General features: G+C 33.6%; 2 protein-coding genes across 4 annotated transcripts in view; one reads left to right on the top strand and one right to left on the bottom strand.

Annotated features, from left to right (window-relative positions):
• The window catches only part of VPS54 (VPS54 subunit of GARP complex), an 86188-nt gene extending 64873 nt beyond the window's left edge, over positions 1-21315 (top strand). The window contains exons 13-23 of the mRNA XM_074207169.1: positions 2501-2630; positions 3720-3901; positions 4456-4568; positions 5785-5842; positions 7284-7389; positions 8221-8308; positions 9236-9357; positions 9464-9544; positions 13643-13750; positions 16067-16161; positions 19575-21315. Coding sequence (XP_074063270.1) covers positions 2501-2630; positions 3720-3901; positions 4456-4568; positions 5785-5842; positions 7284-7389; positions 8221-8308; positions 9236-9357; positions 9464-9544; positions 13643-13750; positions 16067-16161; positions 19575-19680 — 1189 coding nt within the window. The 3' untranslated portion in view covers positions 19681-21315. The remainder of the gene's footprint in view (positions 1-2500; positions 2631-3719; positions 3902-4455; positions 4569-5784; positions 5843-7283; positions 7390-8220; positions 8309-9235; positions 9358-9463; positions 9545-13642; positions 13751-16066; positions 16162-19574) is intronic.
• The window catches only part of UGP2 (UDP-glucose pyrophosphorylase 2), a 48703-nt gene continuing 44062 nt past the window's right edge, over positions 20971-25611 (bottom strand). For 2 of the 3 annotated variants that reach the window (XM_074207191.1, XM_074207175.1), the window contains exons 7-10: positions 25166-25363; positions 24761-25003; positions 23720-23824; positions 20972-22134 (exon numbers count right to left, since the gene is read on the bottom strand). In XM_074207191.1, coding sequence (XP_074063292.1) covers positions 22027-22134; positions 23720-23824; positions 24761-25003; positions 25166-25363 — 654 coding nt within the window. In that variant the 3' untranslated portion in view covers positions 20972-22026. Of the gene's footprint in view, positions 22135-23719; positions 23825-24760; positions 25004-25165; positions 25364-25611 lie in introns of all 3 variants that reach the window. The other variant, XM_074207183.1, reaches the window with a different exon arrangement.

Genomic DNA, 25611 nt, shown 5'->3' with positions numbered 1-25611 from the left:
ATTCTTCTCCACAATAACTTTTTGAACTGTTTTATCCATTTGACCTAAGCTGGTTTTTAGCATGCTATTTTCTTCAGCCATCCTGTATGATTGGAGCTCATTCATTCTTCTGTGGTACAGCCTTGGCTGCACTGCCTCATCTTCTGATCCCAGTGGAACATAGCCTCCCCACAGATCTTCAGGTTACTTTGGGTTGGAGAATTGTTTCATTGGGTTTTTCTGTGGGTTCTGCCTCTCTAAAATTTAGAAGGGCTTCTGGGAAATCCTATCCTCATGCTGCCCTCCCCCATTTTCTTGTTGCTTCTTTTTCTCTCTCTCTCTCTCTTTGTATCCTACCCCTCCTCAAAAGCCTGTTTTGCTACTAACCACTGCCTTCCTTAATCTGCCTCTCCCCTTTTCTCTTATCCCTTTTCCTCTCCTGTTTCCCTATTGGGTAAGTTACATTTCTATACACAACTCTTTTGTGTGTGTGTGTGTGTGTGTGTGTGTGTGTGTGTGTGTGTGTATGTATTTGGATATCTCTATCTATCTATCTATCTATCTATCTATCTATCTATCTATATCTAGATACACACACACACACACAATTTGAATATGTGATATTGGTCCAGGCATTGAAACCATCCCTCCCTCCCCCTTCTGCCAAAAAAAGCTCTTCCTTCTTTTATATGAAAAAATTTCTCCCATTCTACTTCTCCCTTCTCCTTCTCCCAGAGCATTCTTCTTTCTCATCCCTTCTTTTATTTTCAGATTATTCCAGTATAATCAAATGATATCTATGCCCTCTGATATGTAAAATCCTTTTAACTGCCCAGTAGTAATAAAGTTCATAGATTTACATGCATCCTCTTCCCATCTAAGAATGTAAACAACTTAACTTTATAATTATCATTTCATGTTTACCTTTTTATGTTTTTCCTATATCTATTGAATGGTGGTGTTTTTTCTAAGTATATATTATGTGTGTCTCTCATCCCTCAGCCTTAGAGGGACAGCAAGGTGACAATTGAATCATGTATGAGGCTTGGACACTTTTTCACTTTGTGTCCCTGGACAGATTAGTGAACTTTCTCAGTCTTAGTTTTCTCATCTGTAAAATGGAGATAATAATAGCACTTACCTCACAGAGCTGTTGTGGATTAGATGAGAATCATGGAGAATTCTTTACAAGTCTTAAGATGCTCCATAAATGCCAGCTTGTTATTGTTTGTTGCCTTTGAAGGCAGGAATGCTTTTGGTTTTGTCTTGAAGACAAATGCTGTAAACATTGTACAGTGTTTTAATAAATGATGGTGTAGTTCTTCCCTTCTAGAGCACATTTTTCTATATCATTTCATTAAACCCTGGAAATGCTTTAGATTCTACCTCTTGAGATTTTTCCTCTTTTTTTTCCCCCCCTATTTCAGTTTAATTCAATTTGCTAAACACATATTAGTATTTCCTATGAGCTTGGCATACAAAGATGGGAGTGGGGGAGCCCCTGGGAGCATCAGGAAAGACTTCATGCAGATGTTTGAGGTGAATCTTAGAGTAAGGAAGAGATTCTCCAAGTTCAAAGTGAGAAGGAGGAGGAGGAGGAGGGAGTAGATTCCAGGCAGATAGGAAATGGAATATTGATGAGGAGTTTTTTTGTTTTTTGTTTGGTTTTGTTATTTTGCAAAGCAATGTGGTTAAGTGACTTGCTTATGGTCACACAGCTGGGTAATTATTAAGGATGAGGTTAGATTTGAACTCCAGTCTTCCTAACTCCAGGGCCCGTGTTCTATCCACTGCAGCACCTAGCTGCCTTGGTGAGGAGTTTGTTAAAAGCAGAGTGAAGTGAGTTGAGGAATGTGTCATGAAATGGTAGAGCAGAGAGGGGGAGGGCATGAGGGACTTTTAAATTAGAAGCCAGACAGAGCCCCTACCCTCCTATTCCTTATACCTCCTCTTCTAATGGGAGAGAGGTCTGCATTTTATACACATTTCATTTTGATTTGGCTATGAAAGAAGCATGTACATAATATAATTCCTATTATTCTATGCTTCCTGAAATTGAGATCCGTGATTCTTTTTAACTTTTGTAGTGGTTTTTCTGTTATTTACTGAAGCAAAGCATTAGAGGAGGAGCATGAATTCAGGGCCTGAGGTTCTTGAACTAGTCCTCTTTCTCCTATACCACATGAATTTCTTGCTTAATTATTGGAACGTAACAACAGCCTCCCTCCCTTTTTGAAATCCCAAGCCCCTCCCGTTCCCCTTCATACTGAAATTAAGTTTTCTGCTATGGGGCTTTCAAATATAATTGAAGTTCATCCTGTAAAGTCTTGGAAAAAAAGATGTTAAGTCTCTTGGAGCCCATTAAAGAGCTATTTCATCACAAATAGTCTTATGCATATGGTATAGTAGAGATGTTCTCATTTGATTGATAAAGCATTTATTTATTCTTCTTTAGAGTGTGTATGTTATAATGAATAATGTGCCTTTTTATCCTACTTATAAGTAATCATATCATTTTCAGGGTCAGTGAGGACATGAAGCTGACTGATTTAGAGCTGGGGAAGCTGGCAAATAGCATCCAAGAGCTGCTGTATAATGCTTCAGATATATGTCATGATCGGTCGGTCAAATTTCTGATGGCAAGAGCCAAGGTTAGTTAAATGGATCGAGCTTCAGAGTTTAAAAATAAAGCAAAGCATAAAGCACTACGTAAATAAATATGAGCTGACTTTAAGATTATCTATATTGTAGGTAATGTGGGAAGTTAAAGAAGTTCAGAGTAGTCCAGATAAAATATAAATGTTTGGACTATTACTAATTTTTAAAGTTAATAAAAGTTTTATTTTGAAATTTTAATGGTTATAATTTAAAAATCTCTCAAAACAATTATGAATTATAAAATACTTTGATGCTTTTAAGTTTGTCCCACATTGTTTTATTAATAGAATTAGTGAATTAGGGAAAATACTTTTAAAAAGTTTACAGTGATTGATATGAATTTATTTGCTAATGTATTCAATTTTGTATTGTTGATTGAATATCTGCTATTGTGTGTTAAATTTTGGAGGGGATGCAGGTTAGATAGAACCTGGTAGAAAGGATAACACAAGACACAAATCACAGACTATAAGGTAGAGTTATAGAGAAAGTCTTTTTTTTTTTTTTGCAAGGCAAACAGGGTTAAGTGGTTTGCCCAAGGCCACACAGCTAGGTAATTATTAAGTGTCTGAGACCAGATTTGAACCCTGGTACTCCTGACTCCAGGGCTGGTGCTTTACCCACTACGCCACGTAGTTGCCCCTAGAGAAAGTCTTATAGAGCTTCCAAGGAGGAAGAGCTTATATTTTAGTGGCCAAATCTAGAAAAACTTCCTACAGGAAAACTGCATTTGAAATTAGTCTTGGAGGGTGGGGGAGTGGAAAAGAAGAGGAAGATGAGAAAATATTTAGGGTCAGTGAGAATTTAGTTTGGTTAAAGGTCAAGGAGAAGTGGGAGATTAAGACTAAATAGATTAGTGACAGTAGTTGTGTGTTTTTAGATTTGACATCAAATTTTTATATGTCTAATAGTTGGAGCAATAATACAGGGAGATATGATTTATCATTCTGAAACAGGCCATATTATGGATTTAAGTTTGTAGTTTCTATTTGGTTTTATTTAGTAGGTTTCATAATTAAACCATGTCTTGGTGCTCTGCTAACTTTCTGACAGAAGTTTTTTGTGTTACTTTGTAAATTTAGGATGGCTTTCTTGAGAAGTTGAATTCGTCTGAGTTCGTCGCGCTTTCTCGATTAATGGAAACATTTATTTTAGATACTGAACAGATCTGTGGACGAAAAAGCATGTCACTACGTGGGGCTCTTCAGAGTCAGGCTAATAAATTTGTAAATAGATTTCATGAAGAGAGAAAAACCAAACTCAGGTATCCCTAGAATTTGCTTAGCTTTTTAATATTAAAAAATTCCTTTTCCTTATCAAACTGCACTTACTGGTGCAATAGAAAACTTTAATAACTTGAACAACATTAACTTAGCCCATACTTTTTTAAAAAGTAAAGTTAAATTGGAGAATAAAAATCACCCTGCTGGATTTTCATTCATATTAGTTATTTCCTTTATGAAGTTAATAGCACTCAAGAAGAATATTTTTTCTCTATGTCATGTTAGAAATGTGCTTGATTCTTGCAGCTTCTTCATACAAAATGAAGCAAGTTAACTCTGTCACTTCTGCCTGAGTTAAGAGCATATTGGAACTATAACTTTAGAAAGAAGAGTTCTTTATTATTGGATTACTCATTGGAGAGTTCATTTCATTGTATTATGTTTACTGTACCCACCTCCACCTAAGCTTTCTTAAATCCATTTTATACCCACTTAGTTTTAATTACACTTTTATCCCAACAAGAAGGAAGTCATCAAAACATTTTCAACTTTCACCTTCCTCTCTTTATTAACTTTACCTTTAATTTTTAAATAGTCTCCTGTTAGAGAATGAACGGTGGAAGCAAGCTGATGTACCTGCAGAATTTCAGGATCTTGTTGATTCCATAACAGATGGGAAAATTGCTTTACCTGAAAAAAAATCTGGAGGTATTTGCAGTCTTTTAGAAAACTAGAGTTGTGTTTTTCTCTTTTCTATCTTCCTATATTTTATATTGTTATTTTAACAATTTGTAGACTCAGTAATTGCCAGTATATCTGTTGTCCTGAGAATACCAGAACAGCTAGCTAGTTGGATGCAGGTCTGAGAGACCATCTACTACTTGTTAAGGTAATATGATATGTGTAAGTGGAAAGGATACCCACATTGAGGAGATCCTTGAAGTTCTAAAGTATATTTGTATATGATGTTTTTAAAATTTCCTCCTACAACTAGAGATCTACTTTATTCTGTGAAATTTTTATGGTTTGTAGAAGTTCTTGAGGTAGTTTATATGTTAGCAACTAACTTGTTACTTTTTGACTTGAATCGAAACCTCTGAGTAGTTGTGAACACAGAGGAACTGGAATTTGTTGAATATTGTCCTGAAAAGTGAATAGAGTTGAATTTCTCCGTTTCCTCTCTGAAATATTTGTTTTTCTTCTTTGAGATTGCTTACAAAATAGTAGTAAGACTTAAACAAACATTTTAAACTCTTAAGTATTTTTTCCCATGTAAAATAGCAGAATGCTGGTTGGAAAACTGTAATTTGAATTGATTGACTGAAAGATTAGATAAAAGTTTTGTCTTGTTCCATAGTTACTCCAGTGATTCATTGTGGCTAGGAGAGCAATGTAAGGTTCTCAAAACTTGAGTCAGTAGAATGTAGCCCCTCTTTAGTAGGTCCTTGAAGTGTGAAAGGTCAGATTGATGAATTTTTCAACCACAGCAAATTAAACTCCTCACCAGAGATTATGATCTGATTTATATCTGTAGAATAGGTACACTGATGAAATAAATCACAGATCTCCTGAAATAATATTTTATTTTAACCGGAGATCCTAAATTGTTCTATTTAATGCCATATGCTGAAAATATAGTAATATTGTTTGTAACAGACCTTGCAGATAAATTTTTGGGTTTTGGCTAGCTTATGTTTAATTCCCTTAAAATTTTAGAAATTAAGTATTTTGTAATCAGAGACTTAACAAATTGAAATGGTAGCTGTGTATTCAAAGGAAGAATACTCTCAGAAATGAATTGGTTTCAGTCCTTAAACAGTATTTTTCCAATTTGTTTATTTTTTCCAGTTTGTTTTAAGAGATTCTATAATAATTAATGCTTTTGTTGATGGTTTTGTTTCTTTCTTTGAATTTCTCACTATAGAGGAGAGAAAACCAGCAGACTTTCTGATAGTTGAAGGGCAGCCATATGCTGTTGTTGGGTAAGTTGTGTACTTTTTGTTTCTGTCATTTTTATTGTGTTTTTAAAAACTGGAATTGTTTCCTTTTTCAAATGTGATAGGAATATTTGGAAGGAAAATTCAAATTTCTTTAACTCAAGTTTTTTAAATCATTTCACATACCTTTGTCATGGTATTTATTTGATATCATTGAATATTGTTTGCACAGATATACACTAGTTCTTAAAATCAAGTTTTGATTAAAATTCTTTTAAAATGTCAGATAAAATAATATTTAAAGCTTCCTCTTTAAGAAATTCTATGATGGCAATATTTGAATTAAATAATTTGTAGCAGAATAAATGTGAAAATGCTTACATAGTAAATTCTTGTTAATGTATAACATTTTGAACTTCCCTTTATTCCCAGAATCCACATATCCACATAGACCCTAATATACCAGAAGTAGAGTCAAAATATGAGAGGGTTAAGCATGGCATATATTTGTATTTCATATATATATATATATATATATACAAATATACATATATATATTTGTATGCATATTTCTGATTTGTATGTCCCTTAACACTGAAGAGTAATGCAGTTTGGAATTTTTAAAAATTTTGAATATTTTTATATTGTATAGTCTTTCTCCATTAGCATATATAACTAACAACTATCTTAAACAAAACAACTAAAATTTTATTTACTCTACAAAATAGTTAAAGAAAATTTTAATTTTTAAAACACTTTTTCTGGTTAAATTTCTTTCTTCATTTTGCATCATTGTGACTTTACCTCCTTTCAAATAACACTAATTTGATTTCTCGTTATTCCAAGGCTGCTTATCTAGCACTTGAAACCTTTTGTTATTTAATAATTTAAGTAAGACATTACTTGTGTAGGTTAGTAAAATTTGATCTTTCAATTTTAGTTATCAATGATAACTTTAATAGTAAATTTTATGATAATACTAATGTAACTAGTACCATTGTGTGAGGAAACATGCAGGTAAATTTTTTTCCCTCCCCAAATTTTATGTGTATGTTTCCTCCATACAACATTGCTACTGATTACAATAGTCCATCACTGTTGTATTTTCTCCATAGGTGAAGATCACATCACCCCATCTTAGGAGATATGATCATTAACTTACCTAATATTTCTTGGAATTTTCCTTTCTGAATTTAGTTAGACTAGGGCTTGGAAGAAAGACACAGTAGATATCCAGGCTCAGACTCAAAAGCCTTTCCAGGTCACTGGAATCTGCTAGAGTTTGGACTTTAATGGTTTAATGTGACTGATTAATATGTTTAACCCTTGGGGATGTTAAAAATAAAGTGACAAGTTGGAAGGGTGTAACACTTTTTTGCACAAATTTATCCTCTTTATTGGATTTCTAATTTTATATACTGAATCAGTTTGATTTTCTTTTTGTAGTAAGCTTTGAACATTGCATTTTCTTTTCCCCCCATCACAGAACAGTATTGCTCTTGATAAGAATTATTCTTGAATATTGCCAGTGTGTAGATAACATCCCATCTGTTACTACTGACATGCTTACTCGTTTGTCAGATTTATTGAAGGTATGTATGATGTTTCACATCAATGTGCAAAAATCGTTTGAACAAATTTTATATTAAGCTATGAACTAATTTGAATCTTTAAATTTTAAGACAGCATGTCAAGAAAAACTAATTTTTTATGATCTTGATCTTTTGACATTTAAATGCAGTTGAATAACAATATATTAAAAATAAATGATTGAAAAAGAGCAACATTTTTGTCTCTCATATATCATTTAGTAATTTCTTGTCAGAAGCCATGTAGCAGCCTCTTTAATAACCCTGAAGTCTGAAGATTTGTTTATTAACTTCTGGATGTGACTTGGACTCCCTGTGTTGTTTTCAATATGTATATGGTGAAAATTAAAAATTTATTAAATTTTTCATGATTTGTCTCACCAAGATAGGGGATTTAAAAAATAATTTTATCAAAGCCAGTGAAATGAATAAAAGGAAAATGTTTTGTTGCTGTTCTTAAAATAAACAACTTCTTTTGTTTAAGCTTAGAGAAGCCAAATTTCAGTATGCAAAAAATGTTTACACTATATGTTATACTTCTGAAAACAGGACTGTTAGAGAAGACTGGCTAAAATTGATTTGTGATTTTGTGAATACAATTTGAAGATTTTATTTTAAAGCCTGAGAAATTATGTAAAAACTTGATTATTTTTCTTAGACCATGAATATTAAAGTCTCTTCCCTCAGAAAGATTTTTTTTGGTCTAGATAGTTTTGTTTCTTTTTAGTCAGTGGATTAGAAAGAAATACTTTCATTCAGAGGTTGTAAGTTAATATCATATGTAGAATATTTTTAATCTGTACATTTTGTTTTCCTCCTTCCTATATCCATTAGTATTTCAACTCAAGAAGTTGCCAGTTAGTTCTTGGAGCTGGGGCTTTGCAGGTCGTTGGCTTGAAAACAATAACTACAAAAAACCTGGGTATGGATAACTGTATTTTAAAATTGTGGTTTCATATTGTAAAGTTATAAGCAGTGTCCCTATATTTTTTATGTTTTTGTTTACATTGAATTTCTATAAGCCCAACCTTAGAATCTTAAAGTAGCACAGGAAGGAAAGATGAAAAACATTTAAGAGTCATTTGCCAAAGGAATATAAATACAAAAACAAGAGCACTGCTTTCCTCAAGGAAGAAAATGAATATTGAGAGAGTGGTGGTCAGGGAATGATTTTGTTCTAGGTAATCACAGTAATGACCGATGTAAATAATTCAGCAGTCAACTAGCATGCCTTTCCCAGAGCAGTGGTGTTGATATGGGACTGTGTCAGAAGTAGAATGTGAAGAGAGGTGGGAAGGTACTGGTGAAAAAGCAGGATTGGAGGTGACCAGGGAGGGAGATGAGGCTTCATGGTCCTTTCCCAGGCATTGTAAAGGCCACCCTTTTTCATTCATGATCATGATTGAAAACTAAGCAAATGGTATAAAATAGTAAAGTATTGTTAATATTCAGGATATATTATTTAGAAGTTGAACTGTTTTGAAAAATATGTTAAAAATAGAATAGATATGAAGTGTCTCAGGATGAAAGGTACTGTTGAATGATAGAAGACATTAGATTGGTTAGCCATAGTGACATGATAATAGAAATTATAGGTGTATTGTATTGAGAGTGTTATTTGGGGAAAGACCTAAAGTAATACATGTTCATGGTTAGATGATTTTCTTTATGGTGGAATATCTTATCTTTGGTACTGTTCTCTTCATTAACAATATAAGTTGGGACTTGTATGTAATTATTATATTTTTGTATAATAAAGAGTTATTCAATTAAAGTCAGTCATCATTTTTTCTTTCATTGCCCCTCCTCCTCCCACCCCAACCCTGTCCACTCTTCCTAAATCTCACAGCCCTTTCTTCACGCTGCCTCCAGTTAATTGTGCACTACATTCCTGTGATCCGAGCTCATTTTGAAGCTCGCCTGCAGCCTAAGCAGTATAGCATGCTCAGGCATTTTGATCATATCACTAAGGTAATTTTTCATGTATTTTCCATTTTGGTTTTATAAAATTAGTTTCTTAGTTGTTAAATAGATGTGCCTGGGGATTTAAATCTGAGCCTTTATTTTTTCATTACAGGATTACCATGACCACATAGCAGAAATCTCTGCAAAACTTGTAGCGATCATGGATAGCTTATTTGACAAACTGTTATCTAAGGTAATGATGCATGGAAGTAATCAGATGTATTTAAAGAGTATAATGACTTTTAATTTAATTAGAATCTTTCCTATATAACTTGAAGTTTCTTAGGAGAGTATAAACTCTTTGAAGTGGACCTAGCATTGGAGAAATGTTCTTTAGGAAGATGGATATAACCATTCATCTAGCTATATAGTATGTTATGTTCTTCAGTCTTTGAAAAGCATTAGAATAGTATACTCAAGTCCACAAGGAGGTGAGATAATCCATTAAGGAGAAAATGCAAAAAAAAATCCAGGATACTGTAATTTTTCTTTAATATGGGACTTTTTTTATTAGTATAGTGGGAGAAGTCATTCTTTTTTTTTCAAGAGACGGGTTTTAGTGTGAAATCTACAATCCAAGAGTATCCAAGAGGCAGTAGACGTACCAGGTAATTCATATTTAAAATTCAACAAACATTTATTATGCATAGTGCTCCACTGTATACAAAGTACTTTGCTAGACATTAGGTGAAATACAAAGTTTAGATAAGACAGAGGCATTGTACTTATAGAGCTTAAGAGTTTAGAATGGGCATTAGACACAGGCAAATAATTAGAATACAAAATTATATCTAACTTTAAAAAAAAGAGGTATTAAACCAAAGGCTGTATTAGGTCTAAAATGGTAAGGGTTTTGTGGGGAATTAAGGAATGCTTTCTTGAAAAGATGATATATGAGGTTTAAAGGATAGGTAGGAGTTCAAGAGGTAGAAAGAGGGAAGAAATGGGTATTCAGTACATTGGGAATATTATGAACAAAGTCATAGAGACAGGAAATTGAGGGCTGTTGCAAGTAGGGCATTTGACTAGAATATAGAATAGAAGAGAAGCCAGAAAGACAGAACAAAACCAGAGTATGAAAGCTCTGACTCCATGCCAGGTGATGGATTTGAACTTTATCTCATAGAGAATCATTAAAGACTTTTATGTAGTGGTATAACTTGACCATCTGTGTGGGTAAAGAAGATTAGTCTGATAGCATGGCTAAGGTTAGATTGGAATGGGGAAAAAGAATGGGAATAGGAAAACCTGTTAGAATGTTGCTACAACAGTACAGATGGATTATACCTAAGACATGAACTAAGATGGTGGCACTGGGAATAGAGAAGCAAGGATGGATGCTAGAGATAATGCAGAGATAGAAATGGCAGGATTCTGCAACTGATTAGATATGAGATGAGAGGGGAGAGAGGGAAAAGGCCCAAGGACAAGACTTGGGGGAATAGCACCCACCTTGAGAAGTCAGAACAAGGATCAGAAGTCAGCATAGACTGAGGAGAGGAGTGGTTAGAGAATTAGGGAACCAGGTAAAAAAAAGAGTATCTTCAGAAGGAGAAAGTGATCAGGAGGATCAAATTCTACTGAGGCTAGGGGAGGATCACAACTAAGAAAAAACTGTTTTATGATGAAGAAGTTAGTGGGTGACCATTAAGAGAGCAGTTGCAGTTGAGTGATAGAGACAAAAGCCAGATTGCAGAGCATTGTGGAGAGAGAATTGACAGCAATAGTTTTTACATTTAGTTGTCTGGGAAAGGGTAGAGGCTCACAGAAAGATTTCAATTTACAACTTTAAATCTGGCATTCCCAGATCATTATGAAAGAATAAGAGCTTTAATTAAATACATGCTTATCTTTTCTACCTTCCCACTGAGGACTTAGTGATTTGTGAAATGGGAATGAGGTGATAGATCAGGATGTAAATGTGCTTACTATGTAGTGTTCTTTCCTCTTCACCGATTCAGCATAACAAAGTTGGCAGTGATATGTTACAGTGAGGAGTGTTGGTTCTGGAGTTAGAAAAACCTGAGTTCAAATTCTTCCTTAAGCACATAATGACCGTGAAATCCTGGGCAATCATTTAACCCTTCTGAGTCTCAGTTTCCTCAACTGTAAAATGAGGATAATAATAGCACCTGCCTTAAAAGATTATTATAAGGATCAAATGAGTAGTGTATGTAAAGTGCTTTTGAAAACTTAAAATACTATGTAAATATCAGTTATAAATATCATCAGTACTATTACTGCTACTGTTGCTGCTAGTACTGCTACTTCTATTGTTACTGTTACAACTACTACTATTGCTATTTTCTCAGACCTGACTTACTATCTTCCATCGTTATGCTTTCATACTAACTGTTTCACATGCCATCTTGCTTTTCTAAGACTTCTACCTTCATTTAGGGATTAGATCAGGTGCATTTACTTGAAGGAGGCCTTTTTTGATCCTTCTAGTTATTAGAACTTTTCTTCCTGAAACTACTTTTTACTTATTAATCTATGTGTAATATATACTCATATATCTTGAGGATAAGACCTACTTTATTTTTGTATTCAAAGTGCTTAGGATAGTGTTGGACACATCACAGAATTTTTTACCACATTTCTATTTTTCTAGTTTCACAGGAAATTTCATTCTGAGTTCTAAGGGAATATGAGAACATCTAGCATGGCTCAAACAAACTTCTTAGCCAAAATTCATTATTTTAGGTCTTTTTTTAAAAGGACACATTTTTATTGTCAACTTATGTCACCAGATTTTATCTCCTTATCTCTCTGAGAGCAATCCCATTTAACAAATATTTTTAAAGAAAGAAGAGAAAGAAACACTAGCATTTTTGCTCAGTACATCAAAAAAGTCTGTTTTGCATAAATCCAAATTATCCTATCCATATAATTTATACTTCTATAAAGAAATTATTCCTGATGAGTTAAGTCAGTACAAGTATATTAAAGAAATATAACAATTGTTATGACTTTCCTAATATTCCTATTCCATAGTATTTGTTTTATTAGAAAAAAAATAGATAATAACATTTCACATTTTACCAAAGAATAGTACTAGATATGTTTGCTTGGTTTTTAGTTAGTTAGAATCATGTAAATAAAATGATAATTTGAATATGGATATATTTCAAATGTGGCAAGTTTTATGTTAGCCTAAAAATGATAATTTGGATGGTACCAGCTTGCTGTCTTCAGTCTTATTGATTGAAAAGTAGAATTTAGGTGGTAGCTAAAAAAGTCTAGACCCAGTATTTGACTTTTGATTACTTGAGAAAAAAGAAATAAAAATGGTGGTGAATATTCCAGTGGCTCTCAGATTTTTTTGCATTGTATAGCATTCTTTGCTATGAGGAATCATGGCATACTGAACTCTGCAGTTGAGTTTGTTTAATTTTTGCAATTTTGTTTAATTCTTTAGAAGGTCTAACATTTTCAGGTTACTATATAAGGGTAATAGACAAATATGGTTTATTTCATGACTGCTATACTTAGTGTTCTATATATTACAGGTAAGAAAGATTTACATTTAAAAAAATTTAGAAATTTTTCTTTTATCTACAATAACATAGTATCCAAAATTTGGTGGCATACTCTTTGAAAACTTCTGTAAATACTTGACTACAAAGTAAAACAGAGTTTGATTCCAGGCCAGCAAAATAATATTGATTTCAGAACTGAAAATGCAGATACTTTCCTTAGATTCCCTCCCCCCCTTCTTAAAAAAAAAAGCAATCTCATTACTTTTTGGGGGGTATGGCTAGAAGGGAGAATTTTAACAGATTTCCCACATGATATTTTCTACCACTTATTCTCTAACAAAACATAGCATGAGGATATTTATAAATTTTTCAAGTTTTGTATTGAGAGAATAAATAGAAATCGAATTTGCAAGTGATTTCACATTAGTAAGCCTAAGTGCTATATGAGTAGTTAATAGTAGTACATTACTATTGGTTAGTGCCTATATAGCTCATACTTTAAAATTCTCAAAGCACTTTATATGTATTCTATTGTTTGAGCCTTACATCAACCCTTACATCCATTAGCTGTTATTATTCCCATTTTATAATGAAGAAACCTAGGCTTAAGAGAAATGACTTGCCTAGAGCTCCATGGCTAGTATCAGAGGTAGTATTTTAAGCTGGGTCTTTCTGACTCTCAGTCTAGGACTCTTGCCACCATAATGCTTTTAATTAGGGATCACCGAAAATTATGATCAATATACCCTTGAGAAAACTTATATTCACACAAAGTTTGTGAACTTTTTTTTATTATCTTCTATTACCAGTATGAGGTGAAAGCTCCTGTTCCTTCTACATGCTTCAGGAATATCTGTAAACAAATGGCAAAAATGCATGAAGCTATATATGAACTTCTTCCAGAGGAACAAACACAGGCAAGTCTCTGTTCCTGAATTTGCATATATATACAGTTAGTGCTTGCAGCATCAAGGTATCACTGTATGCCATTTTTGACCCAATGTAATTTTTACAATTAAAATTCTCTGTTTGTTATTGTTAGCTTATTTGTGACATTTTTTTTCAGTTAATGTGTTGAATATTAGTTGACTAAATATATAATTTCTAAAGTTAAAGTGTATCTTGATCTGAAAAGTCCATAGCAATTAAAAAGAGAAAGTTTTCACTGAAAATCTAGGATTGTAGGGGTCATAGATTCAAAATTTCTAATCAGTTTAATAATCAGAGATGTCAGTTATTGAGAGGCATGATACATTTTCCCACTGTTAGTGGAATCGGATGGAATATAGGAGAATTTGGTAGTGATATTTAAAGGTCAGTTAGCTCAAAATCAGTAAATTTTGTTGTTAACAGTATGTTTTATGAGACAAGATAAGTTGCCCAACTCATTTGAGTAAGAAAATTACTCCCTGGCACCTTCTTAGTTTCCTCTCTATATTTTCTCTTCCTTCTTGATACTCATCCCTAGATGGTTGTCTTATTTTTAAAAAAATATTTTTTCATTTAATTTATTTAGTGTTTTTATACTATGTACTGGATGGCATTATTATGGTAAATCCACATGGGTTTATCCTCTTCTGAAAACCCCATGCTCATTTTAAAATGATTGTTTCTTTTTTTTCTTTCCCCAACAAAATTTCCATCTCCTCAGTGTCTGTTGATCTCAAGTTAAGGCAAAGTAATATTGATAAAATCTTCCCAGTGGTCTTTGTTTGCTGTTTCTCCTTTCTTTATTCTATTTCTCACCTTACTGATACTGTTACTACTTTTTTATATTTTTCTTTTTTATTATGAACTTGATCATCCAAACAATTTCAGTATATGGAAAACAAAATAATACATATGAAACTATCAACTTCTATTATGTAGTTCATTTTTTCAAAGCATGTATTAAATTTTTAAAAATAATTTTCTCGGAGACTATCTTTTACAGAACTTTTATGTATTTAAAATGTTTTTTTTGCTTTTTTTTTGCCTACCAAATCATAACATCTTTTCCCCTTTCATTTAAGTTTTCTTTTTTAAAAATAAGTAGAATCAAAGAAAGTATACACCAACCAGTTTTGATGCTACTTAATTAGATGATTTTCCTCATGTAAGGGAATTTTTAAAAACTAGTTTATTTCCTCAACATGAATGTATGTCATCTCCCAAGTGCCTTAGTAACTCACAACCAAAGTGACCAAATTACCAGGGAGCATATGAAGTACCCCTTGTAGGGTCTCTCACTGTTTTTCCTTTTCTTATTGATCTGTCCTACTTCATGCACAACATCCCTGAAATGTTCTGCTATTCTAGACCTACAAGTTATAGTTGAAGGAATATATTTGTTACTTTGGCCTTTATCTGCATTCTTTTGACTTCTTAAGAAATGAATGAAACTTTCATCAAAACTAGTTTGTGTCAAAATGTGGCAAATTTTTATGCTATTCTATCAATCCCAAGGATTCTTCATAGATTAAAAACCATGCAGTTTTAGGTTAAGAGAAAAGGGGAAAATGTACAAGCTCATAAAATCCTTATAAGAAGGCATGCTTGACCACAGGTGACACAATACTCAAAGTTTGGTTTCAGCAGTAATGTGGTGGGGACTTCCCTGTGTGGCTTCTCTGGTTCATTCTTAATGGATGTCTTTCCCCTTCTAAACATTTACCTTTGGTGCCTAAGTGAATGGATTTTAAAGTTCAATTCAAATGAACACAAATGTTCCTTAAGAGCCATTCAAAGAACTGTGTTTAAAAAAAAGGAGATATGGAAGACAAACCACACGCACACCCACACACCCACACACCCACACACCCACATACACACCCGTAAATAGTTCTTTGGGGAATTAATGAGATAAATTATTTAGGAGATTTTTTTTTCATACTTAGGGAGCCACCCCCTCCAGGAAGATTTTCCTTATTCTCCAATTCTTCCTCTTCACCTTGCTTTGTACTGACTTATCTCTACTGTCTTTTTCCATTATATTGTTATTTCATTAATTTTTAATCATCTGATCCAAACTACCCCAGAACTCATTTTCTTGTAAAAAATAGGAAGTCAATTGGTATAAAAGCAAGTTTTTATCCTGCAGAGAAGGCAATTGCATTAAGAAAGGCAATTGTGACTAATGGTTTTAAGGTTTAGTTTAGATGTTTTCCTTTTTTAAAAAATGGACAATTGAGATCTCATTTTATTTTCCTTTTCAGGAGAATATCAAATAACTTTTTTTCCCTTTGTGCTTTCAGATATTGTTTTTAAGAATTAATACAAGCTACAAAATCCACATGAAGAGACAATTAACTCATTTAAACGTGGTAAATGATGGAGGACCTCAAAATGGGTATATTTTAATGTATTTTTCGTTTCTATATTACTTTATTAAATTTTCTTTTATGGTTCCATTTTTCCCTCCTCTAACTCATGCCCAATATCTACCCTCCACAGAATTTTTAAGTTCACAGAATTTGTCTTTGATCCTTAATTTCCCCTTCCATCTAATGGTGTTGTCTTCAAGTATTCAGTATCTTGCTCTCTATTAAAATGTGCATTTTAGAAAGGATCTTATTAGTTATTTTTCTCCTTAGGATAAATTCAGCCTGGTATCTTCCTCTTTCTAGGGTAGTGAAAGTTTAAGTCTTTTTCTCTAATTATGAAATTAAAAGCTTTGTACCTTGTAAAAGGAATTTCAGACATCAGCAAGCAGGAAGGAGAAGTATTTGGGGAGGGCTGTTGAGTCCTGTACTAGGAAAATTGGCCTGAAGTAATATTCTGAAGTTATCCTACTAAAAACCATTTTGAAAACCTTTTTACCCCCAACTTATCCCATTAGATACTGACACTAGTTTCAGTTTAGTTTAGTTTAAAATCATTTAAAATAGGAAAAAAGAAGAAAAATATTATTTCCTTCTTATCATTATAGTTCTTTTTGTAACAAATGATCATTGGACTGCTTTTACTAACTAGCTTTTTAAAAAAAGATATTACTAATTTGGAGTTTCTAAAATATGTAATTTCCCCTAAAGGGAATAGTCAGGAATAGGATTAAAAACCTCTGATCCCATAGTGGGTGGCAGATACCTCATTTTTTTAATTCCCATTAATAAATTATGGTTTGATCTTCAAGCATTACCAGTTGTAAGGCAACCAACTTATCTCATTTATTAGCCAGAAGTTTTTGTTGTGAATTTATTTTCTTATTACTGTCCCAGTCTCTTTCTACTTAACCATTCAAGGGAGGCATTTCATGTCTTTTAAGTTCTTGAAAGAACGTCATCCATGAAATTGTAGGCTTTATTACTCATCAAGTACATAATAAACTGAGATTGAAGCAGCCTTTGTCCTTTAAATGAACCTATAAAATATATTTATTATTTTCCTTGCATTATTTTTTGTATATCCTATTTAAAGCAGGGTATATGTTAAATTTTGGTCTTGCTACCTAAAAAAGCATTTATTCTAGGGTAACTATCTCCCCAATGGCACTGCAGAAGAAATGTTACCAAATATCTTATGCTAAATTGTCATTTAACTTGTAAGATTATGGCTTCACCATTGATAAGGTTTTGAGCTTTTTGAATCATTGTTCCACTCAGTCTGTGTACATATTGAGCACTACATCCTAAGTGTGGAAACCTCCTCCACTAAAAGAGTGTCTTGGGGTATTGAGAGGCTGAGCTCAGGTCTTCCAGATTTTGAGGTCTTCTGCTTAATTCATTACACTATGCTGCCTCTTAGCCATTCCTCTGACCTACATAACTGGAGGAGTGGGGATGAAAGAGAAGGAAAGGTCTTCAGAGCACAGGTCTGCAGGATCTTGGAATCTCAGGGAGGTTTAAGTCTAAACCCTGACTCTTAAAACTTAATAGCTGTATAACTGTAAGCAAGCCATATTACCTTTTTTCAGCCTAAGTAAAAGACAATTTTTAATATTCATTTAAAATTAAATTTTGAGTTCTAAATTATCTCTCTCCTTCCCACTTCTCAAGGAAGGCAAGTAATTTAGTATACATTATACATATACAGTCAGACAAAACATTTACATATTAGCCATGTTGAGAAAGAAAACAGATTAAGAAAAAGTAAAGTAAAAATAGTATTCTTCAATCTGCATTCAAACTCCATCAGTTCTTTCTCTAGAGGTGGATAGAATTTTTCATCATTAGAAATGGCTTGGATAATTGTATTGCTGGAGAGAGTTGTTATTTGGTTGATAATTGTATAATATTACTGTTACTGTGTACTAAAACTTCTTATCTGTAAAATGCAGATAATAGTAGCATCCCTTATAGGTTTGTTGTGAGAATCACTTGAGATAACATGTAAAGTGCAAGCTTTCAAGTCTATATATGAATTCTATCATTTTAATTGAGATTAGGAAGGTGGGAAAGTGAATATAGAGCAGCATGATGGTCAGGGAGAGTTCTGAAGGGTGGAAATCATGGTGAAGATGAATAATAACTGACTCAGAATGGATGACTGGGGGAGCAGGATGATCTTTGAATGATAGAACCATGGAAGTACATTTTTGAGTATTGGTGGGATCAAAGATGTGACTATCCCTGTGCATAGCTGAAGAGTTTGAGGAGATGTTAACAGGTATGTCAGCATTCCCTAGTTAAAAGGCAGGAATTGGTACAGATAATAAATCTGAATCAGGCAATGACTGGGGTTAAGTGAGAAGGAAAGGTGCCGGAGTAGGAAGTGAAAAATGAGCTAAGTGAATAAAACTATTGGTTGAGATCTCTAGAAATTAATAAATGCTTCTTGATAAATCTCCATCCAATTGTTTTAGAAAATTATTTCAAGGTATGGCTAGGTGGTGCAGTGGATAGAGCACCAGCCCTGGAGTCAGGAGTACCTGAGTTGAAATCCGGCTTCAGACACTTAATAATTGCCTAGCTGTGTGGCCTTGGGCAAGCCACTTAACCCCATTTGCCTTGCAAAAAAACCTAAAAAAAAAAATTTCAAGACTGATTTTTTACTGGATTATTTATATCTTACCCTTTCTCCCTGACCCCTGTAAAACACACAGAAACTTCTTATAGGCAGTAGGCTGCTGTGTTATAGGGATAGTGCTTCAATGTGGCTTTATCCCCACAGTTTTTAACCATAGAGGATAATTTTCTCTTATTTTAATATACAACAGTTTTTAAAATTCATATCCTTTACTCATTAAATCCTATTCTTGTACATAAGGGGAGAAGGCAAAAAAACTTATGCTGTAAATTGTCAAATATTAAGCATTTATAGGCTGTTACCATTATCATCATTCTCCCAAACCTAAAATTTTGGTTTCATCCTAAAATCAAATTATCAAATGAGGTGATCATTAGTTTCTCAGCCTCCTTATTTTACAGATGAAGAAATTTATTGCCAGAGATTTATTGACTTGCCTAAGGTAAAGTAAAGATAGTATTCTTCAATCTGCATTCAAACTTGGAGAGCCTGGAGTCCTGACCCCAAACTCAGTGCCTTTGACTTTCAGTGCCCTGCACATCATACTAATTTTTTTTCAGATATTATACTGAAGCATATCATAAAGCAAAACTCAATAATATCCTAATCCCAACATATATTAGTCCTTAAATATCCTATGCATAGCTATATTATAGTAGCTTAATAGGATATATTTTGTAAGAAAGGGGAATTGGCTTCTAATTGGATTTTCTAGATAAACCGATTTAGTTTACATTGAGATTAAATAGCCAAAAGTCAGTTAATGTATTTTTAAATATTTTTTTTTCTGATTTTTAGGTTGGTTACAGCAGATGTAGCTTTTTACACTGGAAATCTTCAAGCCTTAAAAGGACTTAAAGATTTGGACCTAAATATGGCTGAGATCTGGGAACAGAAGAGGTGATAACATACTGGAAAACTGTGTATTTGTGTCAGACCACAAGATGTATCTGAGAAGAATTTTGATGCCTGTCTCAAATATTTAAAGCAGAGTACAAAAGCATGTATGCAGGGGAAAGGGAAGGGGGAAGTATCAGTGTTGGGAATTGCACTCAGTGGGACCTGCAAGAAATGTCCTTTTTTTGTGCATCCTCTGTGAGGGATAACTGATCAGGTGTCTATAACATTTTTCATTCTCTCTGGAAACAGACTCAGGTTTCTTTGGACCAAATCCAAAAGAACACATAGCTGTAACACAGCTGTAGTTGACTAGAATGCTCTATATACCTTTATATTAAAAAAATGCTTTGCATTTCTTCCAGTGCAATGAAATTCATATGGTGTCCCACCTTATTTAATGATGGTACAATTTAAAATATTAAAATCTTAGTAAACCTCTGTAGAAAATGTTTTCTCTATGAAAGTAATGCTGTTTGGAAAATTATTTTTTTACAGATCTTTCTATAAAAAAATAAACATCTTTTGATTGCTTGGATTTAGGATTCCCCTTTTTGTTTTAGTAAGCAGTTTCATGTTTCAGGGTTTGTGTGTCTCATCCCTTCTCTTTATACTGCCACCAATGCTGACTGAGTAATGCTTTTCAGATTAATCTGACCACTTGAAATGCTGATCATTAGTGATGGTTAAAGAATAAGATGTTGGCATTAATTTATAAAGCTACTAATTTAAATACTTTTCAGTAATAGTTGAGTAGGGCTGATGTTCTACATCTGTATTTTTATATTTATAAAACAACCTATGAAGAATTTTTTTCTTTTCTCATTTCTGGCAGAGGTAAAAATGCCTACTTGTGAAAGTTTTTAATTTTAAAATTTTGTATGTTACCTAAGCATTGCCCCTCTTTGGTTTTTAATTTTAAGTTACTTTGATGTGTGATATCTGTCCTATAGACCAGAGAGAAGTAGATTTTTTTTCTTTTAGCAAAATATAGTACAGGCTGCTATATATAAGCTACAGTATTGGGGAGGGAAGTTGAGATGATAAATGGAGCTAACTTGTTTGGAGACTTTTTATAAACACTTTACCTTCAATATTAGAATCAGTAAGCACTCTACAAGTAACAAAGTGCCTGTGCTTCATCTCACATTAACATGTCAGAGTGCCTAACCTTGTAATGATTATGTACAACCAAATGGTCTTATGTCAAGATTTCCTCAGAAAGGCAAGCCTGTCTTTTTTCTTTACCATTATGAAGATGTCATCAGTTCTTAAACTGTCTAAGAAATAAAGCTATGAAAATATCAAGACTTTTAAAGACCAACTTCTTTTAATAATTATACAATAAGATACAATTTAATGTTACAATGGATCTTAAAAGTACATGGCCTAAGAACAAGCATGGAAGAATTGGAAAAGGGACCATTATAACAAAGAGCATAGTAATTTAATGACAAGTAGACCACTTGCAATGCTGTTTGTGAGCTTTATTTGGCCATTCTGAGAAACTTGATTAATCTCTTTTCTCCTGAAGATTGTTTCAGTGTATAATTAAACAAAAAACTCAACAACCAAAAAACCTCTCAAAATCATAAAGGGGAGGGTACAGCAAAAGGAAGGAAAGGAATAAGGGGAAAGCATTGCTTACTACTCATCGGCCTCACTAGGGATGTGGAGGGGAATGGCTAAGGAGCCAAATCCAATCCAGTAACCAATTCCCACCAAGCAAAAATAACACACATCCATACATACAGACAGGCTTGAATAAACACATTCTTTGGAAGAAAATAAAACTGGCTAATAATCTACATCCTCACAATGAAACACACTGAGGTATTAATTCATTTTGTATATAAAGCCAAACAGGATTCTCATAGATGCAAAAATTTAGTACCACAATTTCAAACCTTTCCAGTCTCTTAAATATCTATTCTGCAAGTGAAAGATTACTTCATAAAAATGATATAAATGAAAAGTTATAGATGTACACATATATATTGCTTCACAGCTTTATTTTTAAATTACAAGCAGTTCAAAATGACCAGAGCCAGGCAGGCAGGCCTCTATTAAAAGATCTTCCAGCCGAGCCATTCCCTCGTTAAGACCAGCAATATTGCACTTAAAAGTTAATGACATACAGATTTCTTCAAAGAAGAAGTAGTATTGCTTTCAAATGTCCATCTGTGCTTTTAAATAAGAGCATACTGCAGAAAATTCTACTTTAAAAATTAATACTTCAGGGTACAGTGAAATAGTGGATAAAGCACCTGCCTCTATTCCCAAACCTTAATGAACATTCCATTTGTGAAAAACAATTTAGCTCATAATCAGGTATACAGAGCATTTTTTTCCTTCAATGGTCCAAGATCCGAAGGTTACCAGATACAATTTTATTCTCTAACACAGCTCCAGGAGGGATATCAATTCTGTCACCATGGTTTGCAATGATGATAACTGTTCCCTAAATTAAGAGAAAAATAAAAAAAAATTTAAATGAGTAAAAGGCAGCTTTACATTTTCATGCTTCAGTTACCATTAGTTTACATGAACATCCTAGCCTGGGGCAGAGATAAGTTAGGATGCAAATTGCATATCTTTCCAGGGAAGTTCCAAGAGGCACATTCAACTCTTCATAACATGAAATTACAAACATTTACTATAAATATTAGACATACAGTGCTTTACATAATTTCCCTATTACATTATTCCTATTATAGCAGAACTGGTAGGTCAGGACTTCTCAGGTCCCTGTTAATAGTGACCAACCCTGAAGACTGCTGCTCTGGTGACCCATATGATTTATCTATAATCATGCTCTTATCCTGTGTCATACATAATCTTGGGGGAGAGACTGTGTCATAGCTATGGGGCCTGGAAGACAAGAGGACCTGGAGTCAAGTTCTAACTCATTGCTCTAGGCAGTTCTCCAAGTATTTCCAATACCAATGAGACTAATGGACTCAGTGCCAATTCCTACAGTAAAATCCTCCAAAATTGGGATTTTGGGTAAGACTTTTTGCTGACTTCCTTTTCAAATGAGAAACTGAGGTCCAGAGAGACTTCTTGCTAATTTGCCTAAGGTTGTACAAGTAGAAGTGAAGAGCAGGAGTGACATATAGACTGATTCCAAATCTATTGCCTCAAACAAAACAAATGAGTCACAGATATAGAGACAGAAGGGACCTCTTGGGAGGAAACTAAAACCCAGTGAGGGCATATCAAGGTGAGTAAGTGTCAGAGGTAGAAGACGGAACCAAATGCCTCCATCAAAGACAAGGTGCTACCTTGGAAGGGAACAAAACAGGCTTAGTTCACATGTTCACTCAAGGAAATTCTGACCCAAGACTTGCACAAAATTAGACTACTGTCAGTCCCAGGACTCAAATCCATTTCTGATTTACTGATACTTTTATGTCATGCTGGAAAAACAAGCAAGTTTCACAGTATTTACTTAATATCTAACTGCAGATAGGTAACAAAAATTAGCTGACATATATGGGTCCTTTTTTCATTTAATGCTCACAACTTTGAGATAGGTGTTATTAACCTATTTGCAGATGAGGAAACTGACTGAGGCTGTATTTGAACTCAGGCCTTACTAATTAAGTTTGGCATTATGAGACCACCTATAGACAAAAATGAATGGATTTTATTCTATATTTCACATTTCTTCTGAATGCCTATGGAACAATTTAGGGTGGTCAATTTACCAAGAGAATAAATTGTACTCTAAAAAATTCAGAGACAGAATTCCCAAATGTACAACAGGTATTTGAACTGCATTTATCTTTATATACTTTGACATTACCTAGTCTCACGTGTGAGCATTAGCCAGTACAGGTAAAGAATATAAAACTAACAGTTCAACATCAGTGCATTAGTCAATGTGCTTCTCATTTAGAAAATAAACATACCTTCTGCATATTTGAACTCAACCAAACATCTTCCCTATAATACAACTAAATACAAGGCTAAAAACATTTCTTCCATATTAAAAAAGAAAAAGAAAACACTGCATGCTCTTGTTTACACTATATTTTCCACACCTTTAAGGAGACATTCTTGCCAAATGTCACATCTCCTGACACTGTAAGATGATCCAATTCAAGCATATCTGGGATACTTTCAAATCTCCTTAGGTAATCTTGGACCTTATATAAGAAAAAAAACCTGTATTAATAATTCATTGTTAACAAACAACACATGCCTAGCATGCTAAGCTCTGACAATACAGAAAAAACAGCACTGACTCTACCTTCTTATATACAAGTAAGAAAAGTTAACAGATCATTATACCTATAGAAGTTGGGAAAAAGTTAAAAAAAATAGAAGCTGAAATCATGTCTTTCTCCAGTACCTCGATTCACCACTATTCATACCAAGAGTCTGATAAGTTGACCAATTGTACTGCACTGTGAAGGAGAGGAAAAAACTCCCCTCAAAGAACCTGCAGTCTAGTTGTCTAGTTAGGGACATGAGACCTGGACACAAAGAAAGGTCACTGACAGTAATGAGCATCTACATGGCAGATGAGGGAGTCTGGTGGCTGTCACAGAGGCAAGAAGAGCACTGGGAGAGAAATGTTTGGACCAGGAAGTACAGTTTGCGGAGGACAGGTAAAGAATAAGTTAATTTAAAGGCAATATGAGCTGTTCTAACCACAGCTATAATTTACAAAGTTGAAGCAATGGCTTCTGACAACATGCATTAAACATTTTGGAAATGTAAAAGTATTTACTCTAAATTAACAATGGATTTTTATTATCAAATGACATTTTGCTTATGGAATGCTTTTTTACTGCTAAGATATCCCAAAACAGACTATTCCATATTTTGAAACAGATTTGATTATAGAAACTGGCAATGAAAAAAGAGATAATGATTTTTTTAAAAGGTAAAATCAGGTATCTCTACAGCAGCCTACTTCAGTTACAAAGGTCGTTAACTTAAAATGTACTATGGTCAAAGTAACTGAACTATGGAGGCAAACACTTCATTTTAAAATGCTAAAAAAGAAATTTAAAACATTCTTATGATAATCATTTTCACTCACATAATCAAACTGACATTTATTTTTAAGATATTACCTTTGTAAAAGAGCTTCCTAATTTAACCAAGGGCACAGTAGGAAACTCTCGCTTTTCACTCATTGTTAAGGATCCTGCATTAAGGCTGTAGAGGTTTGACATCACAAGTAGAAGATCTGATGTAGTTTTAACAGGCAGAAATCGGCTTCTGGGAACATTAATGCCAAGAGAATTCTCAAAACTCTTAATAGCAGCTCCAACTGCAGTCTCCAATTGAATAACATTTAGGCCTCCATCCAAGGTCTGAAAAAGGGAATATACTAGGCTGTATATACATGTCACCTTGGTTCTGAGATATTAAAAACTATGAGATGACTTAAATAGAGATCCATTGAAATTTCCTAATGGAAATGTGCCCAGTATCCATGGATATCCTGAACTACTCTTCCCCATGTGCTTGCTCACCTTTGGATTGACAATGATTTCCATATCAATGGAATTCTGTTCCTGCAGTCTCTTGACTGCTGCTAGAGAAATCCACAGGTTGTTTGTGTTAAATATTTTAAATTTTGATACAGACTTGAATTCATCAACGTGGGCTTTTGGCACTTGAGCAATTTCCACCAACCTCAGTTTGCCTTCATACTGTGTGAGGGTACCACCCTAGAAGGCAGGGGGGAAAAAGTAGCATTGAATGTTTACATCTAAATCATCAGTTTTTTTTTATAAATACTAGATTTAAAAAAAAAGCTCTAAAAATAAACCACAGCAATAATGATTTTATATGAGGCAAAGAACCACCTGTTTGAAACAACCAGGAAATTATGATGGGGGACTATTCTAATACCTTATAAATCAATGTTTATGTCTATAACACCATAAATAAATACATAAATATTACTCTCTTGTCT

The sequence above is a fragment of the Macrotis lagotis genome, chromosome 1 (genome assembly GCF_037893015.1).
Source record: "Macrotis lagotis isolate mMagLag1 chromosome 1, bilby.v1.9.chrom.fasta, whole genome shotgun sequence".
Lineage (NCBI taxonomy): Eukaryota > Metazoa > Chordata > Mammalia > Peramelemorphia > Peramelidae > Macrotis > Macrotis lagotis.
The sequence above is the reverse complement of the archived record's forward strand: the minus strand, read 5'-3'. Positions and strand labels throughout refer to the sequence as shown.